Consider the following 18,943-nt stretch of genomic DNA (forward strand, 5'->3'; position numbering starts at 1 on the left):
CACAGCTGTGCGTCCTGCCCAGCTCAGCCCCATCACACCCCCACAGCACAGCCCCTTGCCCTGCTCACCCCTCTGCATGGCTGCCTCCCACCCTGCCCACCCTGGGCCGGAGCACTGGCCAGCCCCTCCCAGGGCCATCGGCTCCTGCTGCCCAGCTCCTCCGGCACCCCAGGAGAGCGACGCGCCCACCCAGGCTCTCTGCAGACCCTGGCAGCTATGCGCACCACTGATGCCTGGCCAGCAGCCTCCAGCTTCAAGCGTGTCACCGTAGGGACACCTGGAGCCATGGGCTACCCCAAACCACAGGGAGCTGAGCGTCACCACGAGATGCCGAGCCATGAGCTACCCCAAAATGCCTGGAGCCGGGTGTCACCACGAGGACCTCACGGCGACGCCTGGAGCCACGTGCACATGCACTGGGTGTCCCCGCAGCCGCTGCGCAGCAAGGACACGTCTGCTGCTGGGGCTGCCGCCCCCCTGCCCCGCAACACCCCCCTCCCTGCAGGCTCCCACACGGGAAGGGCCCCCGGCACGGCAAATGCTGCTGCCCCCCGGCACTGCTGGGCCCCTCGCTGCACTGCGGGTGGCAGGGGGGCAGGTGGCCAGCCTTGCCTGGGGGGACCAGCATCCTCCCGTGGATGGGCCAGCACCAGCCCGGGGCCGGCATCACCCCGGCCGGCCCCTCGCCGGGACTCCCCCTCCCCCGGTGCTGAGCCGGGCCCCCCCCCCAGCTCCCGCAGCCCAGAACTGGGACTGACCGCCCCCCCCCCCCCCGCCTCGAGCAACGAGCAACCGCCCCCCACCGGGGGGGGGGGGGGGGCTCCTGCCCCCGACCCCCTGCGGGCGGGGCCGGCGGGCGGGACACCCGGAGCCGTGCCGGTGCCGGTGGCGGAGCGGGAGTCGGAGCAGCGGCGGCGGCGGGGGCGGCCGGGCGGGGCGGCCCTTTGTTGCGAGCGGCGGGCGGAGCAGCCGGAGCCGCCCGGAGCCGCCCCGCGCCCCGCCGCGGGCGGGGACCCCGGAGCCGCCCCCGCTGCCGGCGGCTCCCGCCGCACCCGCCGCCGAGCCGGTGAGCAGCGGGCGGGCGGGGGGCGCACCGGGTACGGGGAAGGGGTGTGTGTGTGGGTGTGGGTGTGGGGGTGTGTGTGTGTGTGCAAGGGGGTGTGCGCGGGCGGCTGCGGGCGGGGTGTGTGTGTGTGTGTGTGTGTGTGAGCACGGTGCCTGCGAGCGTTCGTGTGCAGCGGGTGTGCAGGGGCGCGCCGGGGCGTGCAGTGTGTGTGCGTGCACGGGGCCCGTGCAAGGGTCTGTGTGTGCACGTGCACGGGGCTCCCCGAGAGGGTGGCGGAGGGCCTGGGGGTGCGCGCGTGTGAGTGTGTGTGTGCCCGTGTTGCGTGTGTGTGTGTGCGTGTGCGTGTGTGCGTGCAGGGTGCGGGCGCGTTCGGGGTGGGTGCGCGGACGGCAGCCTGCCCCGCGGTCTGGGGCTGTTCCCCGTGGGGGTGTTTCCAGGTGTGTGTTTGCCATCCTGGGTGTGTACAACCCGTAAGCCTCCCTGCGTGTGTTTACATGTGTTACGCACAGCGCTTGGCTGAGGATACGGAAGTGTACACGCAGTGCTCTGGACGTGTGTTATGGGCTGCTCGTAAGAAGGCGTGTGTGCACGCTCAGTGTCAGGTATGGGGCACGCGTGTGTGTAGTGTGTCCTGTCTGTGTGGATGTGGCCTGGGCACTCGCAGGCTCCATATGTGCTCCGTGTCCCACACGTGTGGCCGCCGTGCCTGGCAATGCTGTTAGGTGCCAAAGTAGCCCTTTGGCTAGGGGACGCAGGGAGAGTTGGGGCCACAACTGGGTCTCCCCAGTTGTGCTGGGTCTCCCCACTGGTCCCCAGTGTCTGCTCCAGCTGGTCCTGTGGCTGCTTTTGGTGTCTGGCACCCCCTCCTCCCCCAGGCAGCACCACAGCGAGAGTGCCACTGTGCTGAGGGTGAGCAGGGCCAAGGAGACTGACACTGATTTGGGCTCTGTGGGGCCAGGGATGGCTGGGAAGGGGTCACACATCCCCAAGCCAGGACCCCCCAGTTCCTACACCCCGCAGTGCAGAAGTGCCTGCGCTCAGAGCCCACCACGTCCCTGCCCTCCGAGGGGTGCTCGCTGTCTGTCTTGTCTTGTGCCAGGCGTGCCCAACAAGCAGTGGGGGCCCAGGGCAGCACCCCATGTGTCCTGCGGCCTCCCGGGCAGGCAGTGTGCCCGTGCAGGCAATGTGTGTGCCAGTGCAGGCAGGCACTGGCACTGAGGGGTGAGGTTGGGCCGTGAGGATACCCCATAGTCGTCAGAGCTGAGCCCGACGTCGCACAGGAACGTGGGGCCGGGGAGCGATGGGAAGTGATAGGAGCAATGGGATGGGTGCGTTTTGCATGGTGGGCTGGGTCCAGGGCCCCCCGCAGCACACCCTGCCCAGGGTGAAGGGGATGCTGTGGGGCAGCACGGGGCTGGCTGTGTGTCACCATCGGACAGGCACCAGCACCCCGGCCGGGAGATGCTGGCGGTGGGGTCAGAGCTGGCTGCGGGGGCATGGGGGCAGCCAGGCTTCATGTGGCTGCGGGGGGGGCAGAGAGCAGGGCTGTGGCCCTGTGGGAGGCCCTTGGCTTGGGCAGGGTGGCACGGCCAGTGCCCATGGGACAGGGAGGATACCCCGGGGCCCCTGGGCCCTGTGGGGAGCCCTGCGGTGACCTGCCTGGCTGGCCATGCCCCACAGGCCCTGCACTGGGACCTGCACCGGGCTTTGCCCTCCTGTGCCACGGACTGGAGGCTGCCCCAGCCCCTGCCCCTTTCCCTCGTCCTGAGCAAGGCCTCTCTCCTGGGGCTGCTGGCTGCCGGGGTGCAGCGAAGCAGAGCCGGCGTGCCTGCGCCATACTCCTCCCTGACGCGCCGACCGTGGCTGTGCCGTGAGAGGCAGCCCAGCTCCAGCGGGACGCGCGGCGTTCTCCGAGCTGCTGGCACTGAGCAGCTGGGTCTGGGAGCATCTGTGCGTGAATCAGCACGGCCCGGGAGCCTGCGCGGCTGCAGGTGTGCGTGCAAGCGCGTTCACGCTCTGCGCGTGTGCGCGGCCGAGAGGAGGCCGCTGGTGTAGGGGGGGGGACTCGGGGGGACCGCCTGGTGTTGTCTGGCAGCCTCTAGGAGAAAGCCAAGCCGGGGGCGTGCGTGCGAGCCCCAGGAGATGTGGGTCGGGAGGAAGAGCCCGGGCGCGTAGGCTGTGTGCGAGCCGGGTGCAGGTCTCTGAGCGGGGGACGTGCCTGTGCTGCTGCCTGCGCTGCTGCCCGTGCTGGGGCAGGCTGCAGAAGGAAGGCGTGAGCGCACAGGCAGCAGCAGCAGCAGCGGGGCGCACGCAGCCCCAGCCCTGCTCCTCGCAGGCAGCGGCACCCAGCTCCGCAGCCGTCTTCCCAGGCACCCGCCGCCCGCGGGAACAGGGTGGCGGGTGCCGGCGTGGGAATTTGGTGCAGAAACCACCGCCCCGCCTGCCTGGTGACCCCAGGCCACAGGTTTTGGTGCTGCCTGGGCCCCGGCACCCCAAGCAGTTTCCCCATCGCCAACCGCTATTGCAGGCGGAGGGCGGGCTGGGACGGCGGCACGGCCGCCACACTTGTGCGTGCAGGTACCTGCAGAGCAGCGCAGGGCACGCACATGCCGGCCCGGCCGGGCGCTGCGCCTGCGCGGGTGTGCGAGCAGGGCAGGGTGCTGCAGGGTGCCCCTGGCGCTGCCCCGCGCTGGCAAGCTGCGTGGGCAGGCGGAGGAGATAAATGGGAGTTTGTCGTAAACAGGCCTGGCTGCCAGCAGCGGTGGGGAGCGCCTCGCGGCCCGCCTTTAAAGGCACAGGCTCTGGCCTCACTCGGCTGCTTGCTCGCTGCCCAGCCTGGGCCAGGGCAGCCTGCCCTCCCTGCCCACCCTCCCTGCCCGCCCTGAGAGCAGCTGGCCTCCCCGTGGGGGGTTCCCTTCCCTGCGTGCCATCACACCAGGGTGTTGGCACGGTGCTGCCACGGCCACGCACAGGCGATAGCCGGGTGCCCAGAGTCCCCCAGAGACCCCCGGGGTGCCGTCGGGAGCGCGGAACGTGGCTGCAGGGGTGAGTGTCTGCTCCCACCCCAGGCAGGGTGACGTGCCGGGCTCCATGAGGCAGAGCCCTGTCCCGTCTGTGGCACTTCCCGGGCAAAGGGTGTTGATAAGGAGGTGGGGTGGAGCTGGCAGGGCTGTCCTCAGCCCAGGAAGGGACGTCGGCCACCGGCAACCACAGCGGGAGCAAGAAGGGAGCTGAGCCAAGGAGGGAGGCAGGGGCACCACCGGCAGTCCCAGCCCCTGGGCACCAGGTACAGCCCGAGGAGCAGGCACCATCTGGCAGTGCCAAGCGGGGAGAACATGGGAGCGTGGGCGCAGCCGTCTCGGGAGCATGGGGAGCGCTTCTTCCAGGCAGGGGGCTCGCAGAGGGCCCCACCGATGGGATGGCGATGGCCCCGGGGCACCGGGGCCGGGGCTGGCCAAACAGGACGGCGTGAAGCTCTGCCCCACATGGGGAGGGCAGTGGTGGGGCAGCCCCGGCCCCAGGAGAGCTGCCTGCTGCGAGGAGAGACCCTTTTCCCCCCGTTGCCATGGCAAAATAAGCAGCTGTCATTAATAACGCGTTGCCACGGCAACCGCTGGACGAGCAGGCAGTTCTCTGGGGTCTGCATGTGCTGCTGGCGGGGGGCTGCGAACTCCCCCCACTCCCTGGCTGGGGTGCAGAGCCCACCATGGGCCCAGGCAGAGGGTTGGGCCCAGCACTGCCTGCTCGATGGCAAGCCCGCGCCACCCAGCCCATGCTGCGGCCCCACCGGGACCACGCTCTTCCCGGAGCCCCCGGGGACAGGGCAGTGGGGCTGGCAGGGACGTGTCCCATGTACCTGGGTGCTGCCCTGCGTGGACACCGGTACCGGCGAGCTTTGCCCCGTGGGGTGGGCTGGCACAGGCATCCTGCTGCCTGACGGTGCTGTGCCCTGTGGGAGCCCATTGTTCCCTGAGGGAGGGCAGGGAGCGCTGAGCTGTGCCGGGGCAGAGGCCACAGCCCCCAGCAGAGACCAGAGCCCGCCGCACGCAGGGTGGCCAGATGGCCGGGGAGAGCCTCTGCAGAGAGTGGAGATGGAGCAAAGCTTAAGCTGAGGGGCTGTGGGAGCAGCAGCGCTCCCCACGCGGCCACGGGCACTGGCGGCAGCCTTGGGGGCCGAGCTGTCCCCAGGACAGACATCTCTGGGACAGACATCCCCAGGCCAGCCTTTCCCGGGACAGACGTCCCCGGGATCCCAGGCCAGCCGGTTCTCCCTGCCGCAGGGAGGGAAGTGTGGGTGCGGGGGAGACCCGCGGCTGCTGTTTGTGCGTGGGACCAAGCGCCGTCCCCTCCGGACGGTGACCGGCTGCCGCTGGCTGGGACTGGGCGGGCGGGCGGGAGCAGGGCACAGCCCCTGCCGCGGGCAGGGCACTGCGGGGAAGCTCGCAGCACCGGGTGCCCCACGGGACCGCGGTGCCCCGGGAGCGGGTCCCGCCGGGGCGGGGCGGGGCGGGGCGGGGCTGGGGCGGTCCCGGCGGGGAACCGGCCGCCCCCTCTTCCGAGCTGCCCGCCCCGCCCGGGGCACCGGCACGGCTCGGTACAGCCTGGCTCGGTACGGCTGGGCTGGGCTCCGCGCGTTGCCGCCCCGCCCCGGTGCCCGAACGGGCGGGCAGCCCCGGGGCCGGGGGCGGCGCCGGGGCCGGGCCGGGCCGAGCCGAGCTGAGCCCCTCTCTCCCCGCAGGTCTGCAGCGCCCGGGTGGCTTCGCGGGAGGCGGCGGAGGCCCCGGCCTGGCTCTGCCCGGCCCGGCCCGGCCCGGCCCGGGATGGCGGCGCGGCCGGCGCTGCCGGTCCTGGCGCACTCGGTGCTGGCGGCGGTGCTGCTCTCGGCGGCGCAGGAGCCCGTCCCGCGGGTCAGCTTGCCCTACGGTGAGTGTCCGCCGGCCCACGGTGAGTGTCTGCCCCGCGGGGCTCCGGCGACTCCCGCGGGTCTCCCCCCGCCCCGGGCCGGCTGAGCATCCCGCCCGGTCCCCCGCACACCCGCTCCCTCCCCCCCCCCCCTCCCCTCCCCGGGCTCCCCACGCCGCGGGACGGGGCGGCCCCGCGTGGAAACGCCTTGTGACAGCCGGCGGTGCTGAGGCTGCACAACACCTTCCCAGCCAGCCCGGCAAGCCGGGGCTCGTGTCCCGCCGTGGGGCTGGGGCTGGGGCAGCCGCGCTCCCCGGGGACGTGGGGGGACGCGGGGCAGCGGGGCCTGCCGGGCAGTGGGGCGCAGCAGCAGCGAGGGCAGAGCCCCGGGGCTGCACGCACGGCGGGCGCGCAGCAAAGAGGCATGCTTCCCTGCATCAGGACCCACAGCGAGGGTGTGAGCGGGTCTGGGACACCCAGGGCTGCTCGTGTCCCCACACGCAGGGCAGCGGTGGCAGCCATGTCCTGTGCAAACGTGGGATGGGCTGAGCTGGCCACAGAGGCTCTGCCTGCCTGCTCTGCTGTGCGGTTTCATCCTCGTTTGGGCAGCCAGGTACCTGCGGGCGCTCTCCCTTCTCAGCTGCATCCCTGGGGCTCTGCACAGCCCCTTGCTCTGCTGCGCCTGGCCCCAGGCTGCTCCAGGACCCACTGCAGCCCCCATCAGCAGCATGGCCCCAGCAGGGTTCAGGGCTGCACTGGGGCAGGGGCTGGGGAAGGACAGCCAAGAGGCTGCTCAGCCAGGCAGAGCCCCTCGCAAATGGGGGGTCTGGCCTGCAGACCCCTCTTGCCCTACAGAGAGCCCCCCCAGCAACCGGTATGGGGTGGGTGAGCAGCAGGACACACTCCACAAGCAGCTTGAGCTCGGCACCAGCAGCTGCTGGGCCCAGCTCCATCGTCTGGCGCTGTGGCTGTGGCATGGTGGGGGCCGCCCACATGTGTCTGGGCTGGCTGCTCTGCCAGGAGAAGATGGCTAAATCCAGCTGCTGCCGGCCAGCGGAGCCCGTCCTGTGCTGGCTGCTGGCTGGGCAGCCAAGGAGGGTGCAGTGGTTTGGGCCGGGCCAGCTCTGGCAGAGAGGCGCAGGCAGCTGGGAGCACTCCCTGGCTCAGCACGCTGCGGTTCGTCGGTGTGGACGTGGCCCCGCCACGTGCTCCCGTGACTGCCGGCCATGGTTGTGGTGGCACCAGCAAATCTGGGACCCGCCGAGCTGGACGGGAGGCCCAGGAGCCAGTAGGACAGCCCAGCTCGGCGTCATGCCATGCTGTGCCACACCGCGTCAAGCCGCACTGCCCGGCCCTGCCTGCACAGACCGGTTCTGGCCGAGCTCTGCCCACTTGCTGAGGCTGCTTTGGCTGCAGGGGCTGCAGCTTGCAGGCAGTACCCGGGGGTCCCTACCTGGACACCCAGTGTTGCCACAGGGAGCCGGGCAGGGGGGACGGGCCGGCTGCTCTGCTGATGGCTGCGTGCGCCCAGCGGTGGCTCCTGGGGAGCATGGCCGCATGGGGCTTGCGGTTGGTGGGAGGGAGGAGCTGGTGAGCTGCTCCCCTGGAAGCGCTGGATGTGCCTCCAGCAGGTTTGTCTGGAAGAAGCAGGTCTTGTCCTAACAGGTCCCCTGGCAGCCAGCACCAGCTCCTGCAGCTCCCTGGGCTAGGACAGCTCTGTGGGGTGCAGGGGCTCCCGCTGCCCCTCTGCTGCCTGCACTGGGCTCTGCCCGCCGCAGGCGTCATGACCCTGGTGCTGGGACGCAGGACCCCTGGCAGGAGGATGCCCTGGGGGGGTCGGCATCCCTCCCTCTGTGCTGCTGCAGGAGAGCGGGGGCGGGTGCTGGGCCAGGGGCCAGCTGAGCCCCTGGGGATGGGGGAGATGCTGCCCACCCTGTCCAGTGGTAGCTGGGGCTCATGGAGCGACCGGGGAGGGGAAGAGGAGCAGAGTCTGGCACCACAGCACCTTGAGCCCTCACGGTGGTTTGCACCCAGCGGGGGCTCACAGGAGCCCCGGGGCCATCCTGGCAGGGATCTGGGAGCAGGCAGGGGGTTGGGGAAGGTCGGGGCGTCCCTGGGGCGCAGGGTGTCAGGGGTGAGGGAGTTGGCAGTGTGAGTCAACCCGACGTGTCCCGCTGACACAGCCGGGCCATCTGATTCAGAGCGGCTGCGGGAGAGGAAGGGCTTCCGGGGCCAGGCCACCCACGCGGGACGGGTGCGCGGGCGCTCTGTGACTCAGCCTGCAGCCTCTGCCCCGGCGTCCAGCACGGGCAGCCGCTCGGGTTGCCCCATGAGCCAGGGCGGGCAGCTGGTCCCAGCACCCATCTCTCCCTGCCCCAAGCTCAGGGTCCCCACGGGGCTGGGCTGGGCCACCGATGCCGCAGGGCTGAGCCCCAGGGGGCTGTGCGCGGCCAGGCGAGCGCAGACCTGGCTGTGGTGCCCAGTGCCGGGCAGGGCTGCTGTGACGGGGCCGGGACAAGGCAGTGGCGTCCCGGCAGTGGCTCGTGCTCATAGCAGTGGGGGTGCTGCCCTTGGGCGCTATCGCGGCTGTGCACGGTTCACTGCGGTGCAGTGCTGTGTGTGTCTGACGGCGTGGGGAGAGCCGAATCCAGCCCTGGCAGCTCCGTGTGGGCAGCGTGGCCGAGGTGCGCAGCTGGGGCAGTGGTGCTGAGCAGAGGGGCCAGGAGCGAGCTGTGGTGCGGGGGCCCCAGGGGGTCGGGTGCTGACCCGCGTGGGCTGCGCGAGGCTGATGCCTGTCACTCTGCCTCCCCAGACTCGGCCGAGCGGGTCGTGCAGCGGTTCGAGGTGCCCGGCGTGTCCAACTACACGGCCCTGCTACTGAGCCCGGATGGCAGCACCCTCTACTTGGGGGCGCGTGAGCTGCTCATCGCCGTCAACACCAGCCATTTCCAGCCCGGGGCACCAGCTCGCAGGGTGAGCCCGCGGATGGGGGCCGAGCCCCGTGAAGGACCACAGAGCCCCTGGGGCTGGGCTGCCCTCGGGGAGGGAAGGGGGCACCGAGCCAGCTCTGGTGCAGGGGTTCCCCTCCCCAGCAGCATCTGGGCTCTGTGTAAGCTGCCACACATTCAGGAGCCACTCAGGACAGTGTGGAGGCAGGTGTCGCGGCAGGGTGCTTGGCCCCAGTCAGTGGTTGCCTCACCAGTGTGATTGAGGTGGGGAGGACATTGATGCTGGGGGCGAGCTCTGCCAGCCCAAGGCGGGTGGTGTGTGGGGACCAGCCGGTGATGGGGGGCTCCCAGTGACTATCCCCTCTCTGCAGCTGCCGTGGAGTGCTGATGATGAGAAGAAGAGGCAGTGCGTGTTCAAGGGCAAGGACCCCCAGGTGAGCCCCGCTGCTGGTGGGCGTCTGGGGGCTGCAGCAGGAGTGGGCAGTGCCCCGTGCTGGGGTGGGCGCGGGCAGGAGGGCTGAGCCAGGTCCTCTCGCCCCTGCAGAGAGACTGTCACAACTACATCAAGATGCTGCTGCAGCTGAACAGCACCCACCTCTACACCTGTGGGACCTGCGCCTTCAGCCCGGCCTGCGCCTACATCGTGAGCACGGGGACGGGGTCCAGGGGTCCCGCTGGGGATGCGGCTCCTCCTCCGCCATCGGGGCCCTGCAGTGGGGGTCCTGGGTGCTGGGACGGGCGCTGGCGGTGCTGCCAGCTCACAGCCCGGTCCCGTTGCAGAATGTGCAGCGCTTCAGCCTGGAGCGGGACGTGTCGGGGAAGGTGCTGCTGGAGGACGGGAAGGGACGTTGCCCCTTTGACCCCGAGTACCGGTCCACGGCCGTCATGGTCGGTAAGGCACACCGCCGCGGGACCCTCGCCCGCTCTGCAGCCAGGCTGAACTGGGGTCAGGCCACCGTGGACCCCAGCGGGGGAGCAGAGCTGTGCCGGGTGGCGTGTGCTGGGTCCCAGCAGGAGTGTCTCTTTGGCAGACGGCGAGCTCTACGCTGGGACTGTCAGCAACTTCCAGGGCAACGAGCCGACCATCTACCGCAGCCAGGAGAGCCGCATTGCCCTCAAGACAGAGAACTCCCTCAACTGGCTGCAGGGTGAGAGCTGTGGCTGGCATGGCGGGTCGGGGTCCCCATCCCCCGCAATGGGGGAGGCGTGGGGTTGGGGGGGCCAGCCCCGGCAGCGGGGCGATGCTGAGGGTGCCTGCGTCCCCAGACCCGGTCTTCGTGGGCTCAGCCTACCTGCGGGAGAGCCTACCTGCCGGCAACCCTGAAGGCGATGACGACAAGGTCTACTTCTTCTTCAGCGAGACGGGCAAGGAGTTCGACTACTTCGAGAACACCATCGTCTCCCGCATCGCACGTGTGTGCAAGGTGGGCACAGGGGGGTGGGGGTGTGCGCGGGGGGTTGTGCTCAGGATGTCATTCACCGCTGGGGTGGGGGGGATGTGGGCCCACCCTGCACGTCTACATCCCCAGGTTCCTGGACACCCCAGCGCCTGTGGGAGACCCCTCTGGGGCAGTTATGGCTCTCAAGTGCCTGCCCCGGGGCTGTGGCTCGAGCCTGCTGCTCCTGCCAGCCCCATTGGTGGCAGCAACCCTTCCCCATCTCCTCTGCCCCTTGGCAGAGGGGACACAAGCCCTGTCCTCCTCTCAGGTCGTGTTTCCCTTCCCCTGGGCGCCTCAGACACTGCTTGGCTTGTGTGTCCCCAGCACTGGGGCTGCTCCACTGGGGCCTTGGCACTGCTGCGTGGATGGACAGACCCCTGCTCCGCTCGCCCAGCCCCGTGGGGCTCCCCACTGCTGGGCGGCCATAGCATCGTGCCCTGACCCACTGTGTCATGCAGGGGGACCAGGGAGGGGAGCGCGTGCTGCAGCGGCGATGGACGACCTTCCTGAAGGCACAGCTGCTCTGCTCGCACCCCGAGGACGGCTTCCCCTTCAACGTGCTGCAGGATGTCTTCGTGCTCACGCCAGGGGAGCTGCGCTGGAGGGAGACACTATTCTATGGGGTCTTCACCTCGCAGTGGTGAGTGGCAGGTGGGGGACCCAGGAGAGCACTCTGTGATGCCGTGGGGTGGTCATGGAGGTGCGGGCCATGCTCAGGTTCCTGGGGTGGTGCGGGGGACTCGGCGGAGCCGGGGTGCCTGATCTTGCCATGGCTTTGCCTGTCCCCTGCCAGGAACAAGGGTGGCCTGGGCAGCTCGGCCGTGTGCGCCTTCCCCATGCGCAGCGTGCAGCGAGCCTTCGGCGGGCTCTACAAGGAGGTGAACCGCGAGACACAGCAGTGGTACACGGACACTGGCCCCGTGCCGGAGCCCCGGCCAGGCACGGTAGGTGCCTCCTCGGTACTTGCCCGAGTGCAGGATGTGGGGCAGCCCCTCACAGTCTCCCAGTCCCGCCGGCTACCACAGCACAGCCACCCACCCGCCCACTGCGCCGTGCCCTGGCCAAGCTCCTTCCTCTTTCCCCAGTGCATCACCAGCCACACGCGGCACCTGAAGATCAACTCATCGCTCCAGATGCCAGACCGAGTGCTGAACTTCATCAAGGACCACTTCCTGATGGACAGCCCCGTGCGCAGCCAGCCGCTGCTGCTGCAGAGCCGCCTGCGGTACCAGCAGATCGGCGTCCACCGCGCACAGGGCCTCCACAGCACCTACGACGTCCTCTTCCTGGGCACGGGTGGGTGCAGCTGCGGGCTGCCGGTGGGGCGGGTACTGGTGTGCTGTGTACCCCCGGCCCCACTTAGCACAGCCCTTGCGTTTGCAGATGACGGACGGTTGCACAAGGCTGTGCGCGTGAACCACGGGGTGCACATCATCGAGGAGATCCGCCTCTTCCCCGCTGGCCAGCCCGTTCTCCAGCTGCTGCTGGACCAGGACCAGGCAGGAGCTGGGCACAGGCGCACTGGGGCTGGGGCAAGGCGGGGGGATGCTGTGGGCTCAGCCTGCATTGGGCAGGTCTTGTTCGTGGGCTGGGGGCCAGGGAGCCTGGGAGGGCAGGGCTGTGCGGGGGCCGACCCTGCTGCATGGCTCTGGGGCTGGGGCTCCCTGCTGACCCCGCTGTGCCCCCTCCCATAGGGCCTGGTCTATGCAGCCACCTACACGGCAGTGGCTCAGGTGCCCTTCGCCAACTGCAGCCTGTACCGCAGCTGCGGCGAGTGCGTGCTGGCGCGAGACCCCTTCTGTGCCTGGAGCCGGGGTGCCTGCCGCAAGACCGGCCTGCACCCCCCAGCACACCCCCAGTAAGTGCTGCACCCCCTCTCCATCCCCCTGCCCACCACAGCGCCCTACAGCACCCCGCTGCCCTGAGCCCTCTCTGTCCCCAGGCTCTGGGCACAGGACATCGAGGACGCTGACACGGAGCGGCTCTGCCAGCTGGCCAACACCTCCCAGCCCCGGCCCCGCGTCCTCCTGCCCCCAGGTGAGCTCCTGCAGGTGCTGCCATGCCAGCCCAGGGTGTCCTGGGGGCTGCCACATGCCCCAGGCTCCTGCTCGGCAGCCCCCTTCACCCTCACACCTACCGCTGGGGTTCCCACGGCCTCGCTGACTTCCCCGTGGGTTGTCTCCCTGCAGCCTCGGGCGCCTCATGCCAGCGGATCCAACTGCCACCCAACGCGGTACGGCCGCTGCCGTGCCGGCTGCTCTCCAACCTGGCCTCGCGGCGCTGGCTGCACAATGGGGCGCCCGTCAACGCCTCCTACCTGGTGCTGCCCGATGGGGCCCTCATCCTGGTGGGCAGCCCGGAGCGGGCAGGTACCTATGAGTGCTGGTCGCTGGAGGAGGGCTTCCGCAAGCTGATGGCCAGCTACTGTGTGAGTGTGCAGGAGCCAGCCCGTGGGCTGCCGGACCCCAACAGGAAGGTGGCCGCTGGCCGGGACGCCCTGGAGACTGTCAGCACGTCCCGGAGCACCTCAGCGGTGGGCAGCGCCGCAGCCCGGTTGGACGGCAAGACCTACTGGACTGAATTCCTGGTGATGTGCGTGCTCTTTGCTGCCGCTGTCTTTGTGCTGGCCCTCTTCCTCCTGCACCGGCACCGTGATGGCATGAAAGCCTTGCTGGAGCCCGGTGACCCCGGCCGGCACCAGAAGCCGCCCCGCAAGCCGGTGGAGAGCCTGCCCCTGAATGGCAGCAGCCTGCCCAACACGGCATCTGAGCACAAGGGCTACCAGGCTCTGCAGGACAACTACATCGTCAGCACCCCTGTGCACGAGCCCCCAGGCCCCCCACGCGCCTTCTCCGAGTCGGAGAAGAGGCCCCTCCACGTCCGGGACAGCTTTGTGGAGGTGTCTCCCGCCTGCCAAAGACCCCGGGTGCGCCTGGGCTCTGAGATCCAGGACTCGGTGGTGTGACGGGGACAAGAGCCGAGCCCTCACCCACGACCGCCTCTGCTCTGCTGAGCCTCGCCGGACCGCAGCGCTGCAGCTGGGGTCCGTCTTGTCTGTGTGTGCATGCCTGGAGCCCGTGCCCTGCTGTGGCACCCACCCAGCCGCTGGGGCCGGCCCCACCTTGTCCCATTGGGGCTCGGCTCCTCCAGGAGGTCCCCGGGCGTCATCTCGGCTGCTCCGGCCCCGCTCCTCAGGACGGTGCTGGCAGCTCCAGGTGTGAGGGGTGCTGCGTGCCTTCCAGGGACGTGCGGGACTTTTTCCCCAGCCCAGTGTCCCCGCTGCGGGGATGGACACGGTGCCCAGCTCAGGCTGCTGGGGCGGCCCCCGGCTCTGACGGCTCTGTGGGGCCGCAGCCCCCTCTATGCAGAGGGCAGGAGGGGGCAGCCGCAGCCCCCTCGTGCCCTGACTCACTGTGACGTCCCACTGTGGGACCCAGAGCCACGTGTGCGACCGGGCGGTGCCGGTGCAGCAACCCCGCGGCATGTGCTGTGTGTCTGTGCTTGGTTTGTTTTTAATACGTCGAAAATGTGAATTGTGTCCCGGGGAGGGTACGGGGAGCGGCGCTCGCCCCGCACCGGGCTGGGCAGCGACTCACCCCCATGTCCCCATGTGCGTGTGCAGAAACGTTTGTGGTTTTTATATAAAGTCCAAGTGTCTCCTTTAGACATGTGTGTGCAGCTGTGGCAGGGCTGGGCACCTTCCCGGGGCTGACTGTGGCCAGGACCATCCTGGCGGCTCTGTGGAAGGGAACTGTGTCTGGCTCTCGCTGTGGTTAGGGGGAAAACCTGCCCATGGCCGGCTGCTCCTTGCCCAGGTGGGGACAGACAGGGCAGGAGGGTTGTGCTTGCGGTCAGATTTCCTGCAGTCTGCAGTGTCCCCATGTGCTTGCCCAAGCATTGGGCTGGGGCACACAGGGCCCCACAGGGCGCTGGCTGTGTACCCATGCAGTGATGCTGCCCAGGGCTGGTGCGAGAGAGTCCCTGTGACCCCGCTGTCAGGGTGTCGTGCATCCACAGCAGCGAGCTCAGGCAGCACTCAGCTGTTTTGGGGCTGTACATGGAGGTGCATGCTGCGGTGGGCAGTCTGGTGGGGGCAGAGCAGAGTGGCCCCCACAGTGGTGGAGGTGGGGAAGCTGCAGAGCAATGGGGTGATGCCGTCCCAGCACCACAAGACGTGGAGGAAGGCAGAGGTGACCGGGAGGAAGAAAAGTGAGTGCCTGGGGCTGTGGCAGGCCGCTTCCCTGGGACCATGGTGTTGTGCTGCATGTGGGACCCCACTGCCAGCCCAGGGTGCAGGCAGCTCCGCATCCCCATCCTGCACAGCTGCAGGCAGACCCCAGCCGCTTTGCCAGCAGGACCTGACTCCATGGGAGTCAGGACCAGGACCAGGACCTACGCTATGGCACTGCTCGTGAGTCCTCATGCACCTTCGTGCCTGGGAAGCGCCAGCAGCACGAGCATGGGGCTGGGGGAAGCGGTGAGCTCCACACCAAGCTGGCGTGTCAGGGCAGGCTTTCCCCCAGGGACCAGCACTACCTCGCTCCCGGCTGGACCAGCGCACCAAACTTCCTGCCCAGCCTGTTCTGGGACATCAAAAAAGCCACCGGAGGCGTTGGCTGGTGCTGTGCCAGCAGACACGGCCCCCGGGGCCGCAGGGGCACAGGCTGTGGCGGGCAGATACCATCAGCACCGTGGGGCACCAAGCTGGAAGGGCCAGCACCGCCGGGGTACGTGAGAAAGAGCCGCGCCGGCACCCCGAGACAGCCATCAGCCGCTCCACCCCGGTGCTCCCGCAGGGCGAGCCGGACCCCAGGCACCATGCTGGCCCCACCCGGCACACGGTGCTGCAGCCCGGACACGGTCTTGCAGAGCGGCTCCGGCGTGGAGGCTTGCCGGCATGGTGGGAGCGCTGCTGGGGTGGTGGGGCTGGCCAGGGGCTCGCTGCAAAGCGCAGACAGGGCTGTTGCCTGTGGCTGGCAGCGGGCCAGGCCAAAGCCTGATGGATGAACAGACACAAAGGGCTCCGGCACTGCCCGCAGCAAAGGTAGCTGCTCGCCTGCCCTGGATTTCCCTTTGTGGCTCTTGCTCGAGAGCTGAGCTCTTTGTGCTGCTGAGAACAATCCCCGGTTTTGGAGGAGGGAGGCGGCCCACGGAAAGGGCTGTCACCGAGCAGGACGTGGGACCCGTCCCCTGGAGCTGTGGCTGGCGTGCAGGCAGAGGGGCCCGGCAGGAGGCTGTGTCCCCAGCACCCCTCATGGCACGGGTCCCGCAGCACTGCCGGAGCAGCCCCCTCCGCCGTCCCCACGGCGAGACAAAGGCTGCACAGAGCACAGGGTGAAACCAGAGCCCTTTATTTGTGTCCTTGCCGGAGCAGAGGGAGGAAGAGGCCAAGGGAGGCAGAGCAGCTGCTGAGCCTGAGCCAGAGGAGGGGGCAGAGAGGAAAAGAGGAGGAAAAAGAGAGCAGGCCCCAAGCATGGTCAGTGCCGAGGCAGCGAGGGGTGAGCCTGGCTGCCCACAGGGCTGTGCTGCGCCGGTCAGGGGAGGAAGGTGTCTTGTGCAGCTGTGGCAGGACAGCTCTGCTGCCAGGATGGCACATCTACAGTGCCACTTGGGTTATTGCTTAGAGAAACGGATCCGCGTTTGGGTTATTGCTTAGAGAAACGGATCCACATTGGGTTATTGCTTAGAGAAACATATCCACGTTGCAGCAGGGAGGCCCCCAGGGAAGACGGGAGAGCCAGGCAGGGACTTAGAGAGGGGAGGCAGCTCCCTGCCTGCTAGTGGAAGGCACGAATTGGTACTGAGGGCAGAGAGGAGCTGTGCTTGGTGCAGTGTGGACCCCAGCCAGGACCACCTCTGTGCACCTCCCCCCACCCACAGAGCTGCCCTTGGTTTGCATAAGAAGTTAAAATCCAATCCTGGGAGAGCAGAGTGGCTGCAAGCAAGGCAGCTTCCCAGGGCCCCACCGCTGCAGGCTGCAGAGACATCTGCCATCTCGCCTGTCGGGCATGAATGGGGAGCAGGAGGGTGTCCTGCCTAAGGCACTGTGTGGCACTGCCAGGCTGGTGAGGAGTGGGGGCCTCTGCTGCTCACTGAAAGAAGAAACGTCTGCGACCACGAAGAGCTGCAACAGCCGGAGGAGCCATCCTGCTGGAGAGCTGCAGGGCTCTCACAGGACAATCTTGAAGGAGCTGCAAAAGACATGGCAGGTTCCGCACCTTCTCACTGGGTCACACACAAGCGGTTTGCAAGCACCCAGTGCTACAGGGACGCAGCGTTGCCCTGTGCAGGAGAGGCTCTCTGCAGAGCTAGCAGGAAATCCAGTTCCCTCTGCTGTTACGGGAGACCTCGTACAGGGTAGCCTTGCCTTACTGCCACCGAGAGCTCTGCCCCAGTGCCAGCACAGTGATCGGGGTGGATGAACCCCCCAGACAGGCCCCCCAGGACAAGCTGTGCCGCTGGAGACCACTGTACCTGGCAAAGTCTGGGGAGCGGGAGACAATGTGCTGGAACTCGGCGAGGTTGATGGTACCATCCTTGTCGATGTCGGACTCCTCCAGGATCTGGAGGGGAGGGAAAGGCGAGTGGTGAGCTGTGTGGCCAGGACTGTGCAGCAGCCTGTGCCCTGCCTGACAGTCCTCACATTTCGGATGAGCTGTTCCATCTCTGTGTTGCTCAGCCGGGACTCCTCGCCTTGCCCTGTCAGACAGTTTACCAGTTTCTCCAGGTCCTTTCTGTCCAGAGTCCCATCATCATCAAAGTCTGTGGGGAGAGGAAAGTTACGTTTTGGTAGGGCTGCACTGACCCCAGAGAGTCATGAGCACCCATGCTCAGAGAGGAGAGGGCCTGGGTGACCTCAGGACACGGCAGGCTCCATGCCACACTTCCCGGTGCACATTATTACACCAAACCAGCAGTTCCCAAAAGCTGCCATCCCTGTAGGTGCTCCAAGGGCACTGCCAGCCCTCCTGAACATGGATTCATCCCTGCCCCCCACCTTGAGGTGGAGGGACCCCCGAACATGGCATCTGCCCCCAGCCTTACCAAAGATGCGGAAGGCATAGTAGGATTTGATGTCTGATGTAGCAGAGTCGCTGAAGACGCTCAGCATATCAAGGAAGTCTTCAAAGGACATGCTGTCATCCCTGTCATCTGAGGTGGAGAACACCCGGCAGATCCGGTGCTGGAAGGGGTTTGCCTGCCAACACAGGAATGGCTCAGGGCAGGGCTGGGCAGTGCCAGGCTGTCTCCCTCACAGTAGAGACTGGCCACAGGCTGGTGCCAACCCTGCGGACGAGTGGGTACCCCACTCTGCTGCTGGTCTGTTGTGCACAGCACGACCGTGCCAGTCCTGTGCCTCCCCAGGACAGCAGCCTCACGCAGCAGGGATCTCCGGGCTCCTCCACGGCAGGGCGGGGATGAGGAAGTTGTTTGTTGGCACAGCTGACGTACGGTAAGTGAACAGCTTCCCCAGGTGACTGTTGGAGCAGCACGTCGAGGGCAGAGCACTGGCACCACGGCAGGTAAACATGGCCCTGCCCAAACACGTCCAGACCCAGGGAGCAGCAGCGAGTCCCGCTGGCTGCCAGGCACCCTACCCGCAGCTCTGGCAACGTCAGGATCTGGCTCTTGGGAACCCGTGCGGAGCAGGCATTCTCCCTCTCCTCCTTTGGCAGCAGTTCACTGAACCTCTTGTAGGCACTTGAAGAGGCAAGAACAAGAGATGCTCTGTGGCGTGAGGGGCGCAGGAGGCAGCCCTCTGGGCACGGGCAGTGCAGGCAGCTCTGCCCAGCGCTGCACCGAGGCGGACGGCCCGTTTCCCACAGCTCCCTGCCAGCTGTGCGCAGAGCCGGCCCGGGGGGGTCCCCCCACGGCAGTGTCTCCCCCCCACCTGCTCCCGGGACCCCGAGGACCAGCAGCGAGGGGAAAGGAGCCAGCCCTGCTGCCTGCCCACCCAGACGACTGGCACTTCCGAGGGGGAGAGAGCCGCCGCCGGGCCGGCCCCGCAGCACCCGCAGACCTTCGCTCCCTCCCCCCGCCGAAGCCCCGCCGGTGGGCGAGGGCCAGGCTCCGGTCGCGGACCCTCCGGTCTCCTGCCTGGCGTCGAGGGGAAGGGAAGTCCCCGCGGCGGGGCCGGGGCCTTCCACGCCCCCACGGCCGAGGCGAATCCCCTCATGGGGGCCGAGGGGAGCGGGTTGGCCCCGGAGGTATGGGGGGCCCGGGGCCAGCACCCCCGCCCCAGCAGTCAGGGCCGGGTGCCCGCGCCCCCCGGTACCACTTACAGCAGGATCTCCTGCTTGCTCAAGAACGTCAGCTCCTGCGGGGAGAGCGCAGGTCAGCCCTGGGGCCGCGGCACCCCCCCGTTCCCGTCCCGTCCCCCGTTCCCGGTGCCCCCGCACCTGGTACTCGCCCAGCGTCTCCCGCGGCAGCAGGCTGGCCGAACCCCCCATAGCGGCCCGCGCCGCTTCCGCCTCGCACGTCCCAAGGCAACGCCCCGCCCCGGGGCGGGACCTCCCCGCCCACCTGCACACCGCCCCGCCCCGGGGCGGGATCGCCCCGCCCACCTGCACACCGCCCCGCCCCGGGGC

The 18,943-nt window shown here is 68.8% G+C and overlaps 2 protein-coding genes across 5 annotated transcripts; one reads left to right on the top strand and one right to left on the bottom strand.

Moving 5' to 3' along the window:
* Window positions 1-951: 951 nt before the first annotated feature.
* Window positions 952-14,013, top strand: SEMA4B (semaphorin 4B). 4 transcript variants are annotated; one of them, XM_075043905.1, is made up of 15 exons: window positions 952-1,066; window positions 5,805-5,989; window positions 8,781-8,941; window positions 9,288-9,350; window positions 9,461-9,559; window positions 9,697-9,808; window positions 9,948-10,064; window positions 10,183-10,340; window positions 10,814-10,995; window positions 11,149-11,299; window positions 11,441-11,651; window positions 11,739-11,854; window positions 12,050-12,213; window positions 12,298-12,392; window positions 12,545-14,013. In XM_075043905.1, exons 2-15 carry the CDS (start codon window positions 5,887-5,889, stop codon window positions 13,318-13,320), a joined length of 2,508 nt encoding a protein of 835 aa, XP_074900006.1. In that variant the 5' UTR covers window positions 952-1,066; window positions 5,805-5,886; the 3' UTR covers window positions 13,321-14,013. The 4 variants fall into 4 exon arrangements, with proteins under 4 accessions (XP_074900006.1, XP_074900007.1, XP_074900009.1 ...); XM_075043906.1 differs by lacking the exon at window positions 952-1,066 and adding an exon at window positions 3,991-4,111; XM_075043908.1 differs by lacking the exon at window positions 952-1,066 and adding an exon at window positions 4,181-4,352.
* A 1,677-nt stretch (window positions 14,014-15,690) lies between these two features.
* On the bottom strand, window positions 15,691-18,860 carry CIB1 (calcium and integrin binding 1). Its single transcript, XM_075044742.1, has 7 exons — window positions 18,755-18,860; window positions 18,638-18,672; window positions 17,954-18,056; window positions 17,400-17,553; window positions 16,999-17,117; window positions 16,830-16,918; window positions 15,691-16,546 (listed from the first exon to the last, which is right to left on the bottom strand). Exons 1-7 carry the CDS (start codon window positions 18,803-18,805, stop codon window positions 16,525-16,527), a joined length of 573 nt encoding a protein of 190 aa, XP_074900843.1. The 5' UTR covers window positions 18,806-18,860; the 3' UTR covers window positions 15,691-16,524.
* Window positions 18,861-18,943: the final 83 nt, after the last annotated feature.

Source organism: Buteo buteo, chromosome 13, assembly GCF_964188355.1.
Source record: "Buteo buteo chromosome 13, bButBut1.hap1.1, whole genome shotgun sequence".
NCBI classification, from domain to species: Eukaryota; Metazoa; Chordata; class Aves; order Accipitriformes; family Accipitridae; genus Buteo; species Buteo buteo.

Excerpts from the sequence above, each read along its gene's own strand:
- SEMA4B (XM_075043905.1), top strand. The coding sequence starts at position 5,887 with ATGGCGGCGCGGCCGGCGCTGCCGGTCCTGGCGCACTCGGTGCTGGCG. Across the intron at positions 9,560-9,696 it reads GCCCGGCCTGCGCCTACATC|AATGTGCAGCGCTTCAGCCT; the intron begins GTGAGCACGGGG and ends GTCCCGTTGCAG. Across the intron at positions 11,300-11,440 it reads CGGAGCCCCGGCCAGGCACG|TGCATCACCAGCCACACGCG; the intron begins GTAGGTGCCTCC and ends CTCTTTCCCCAG.
- CIB1 (XM_075044742.1), bottom strand. The coding sequence starts at position 18,805 with ATGGGGGGTTCGGCCAGCCTGCTGCCGCGGGAGACGCTGGGCGAGTAC. Across the intron at positions 18,673-18,754 it reads AGACGCTGGGCGAGTACCAG|GAGCTGACGTTCTTGAGCAA; the intron begins GTGCGGGGGCAC and ends CTCTCCCCGCAG. Across the intron at positions 16,919-16,998 it reads TGGAACAGCTCATCCGAAAT|ATCCTGGAGGAGTCCGACAT; the intron begins GTGAGGACTGTC and ends CCTCCCCTCCAG.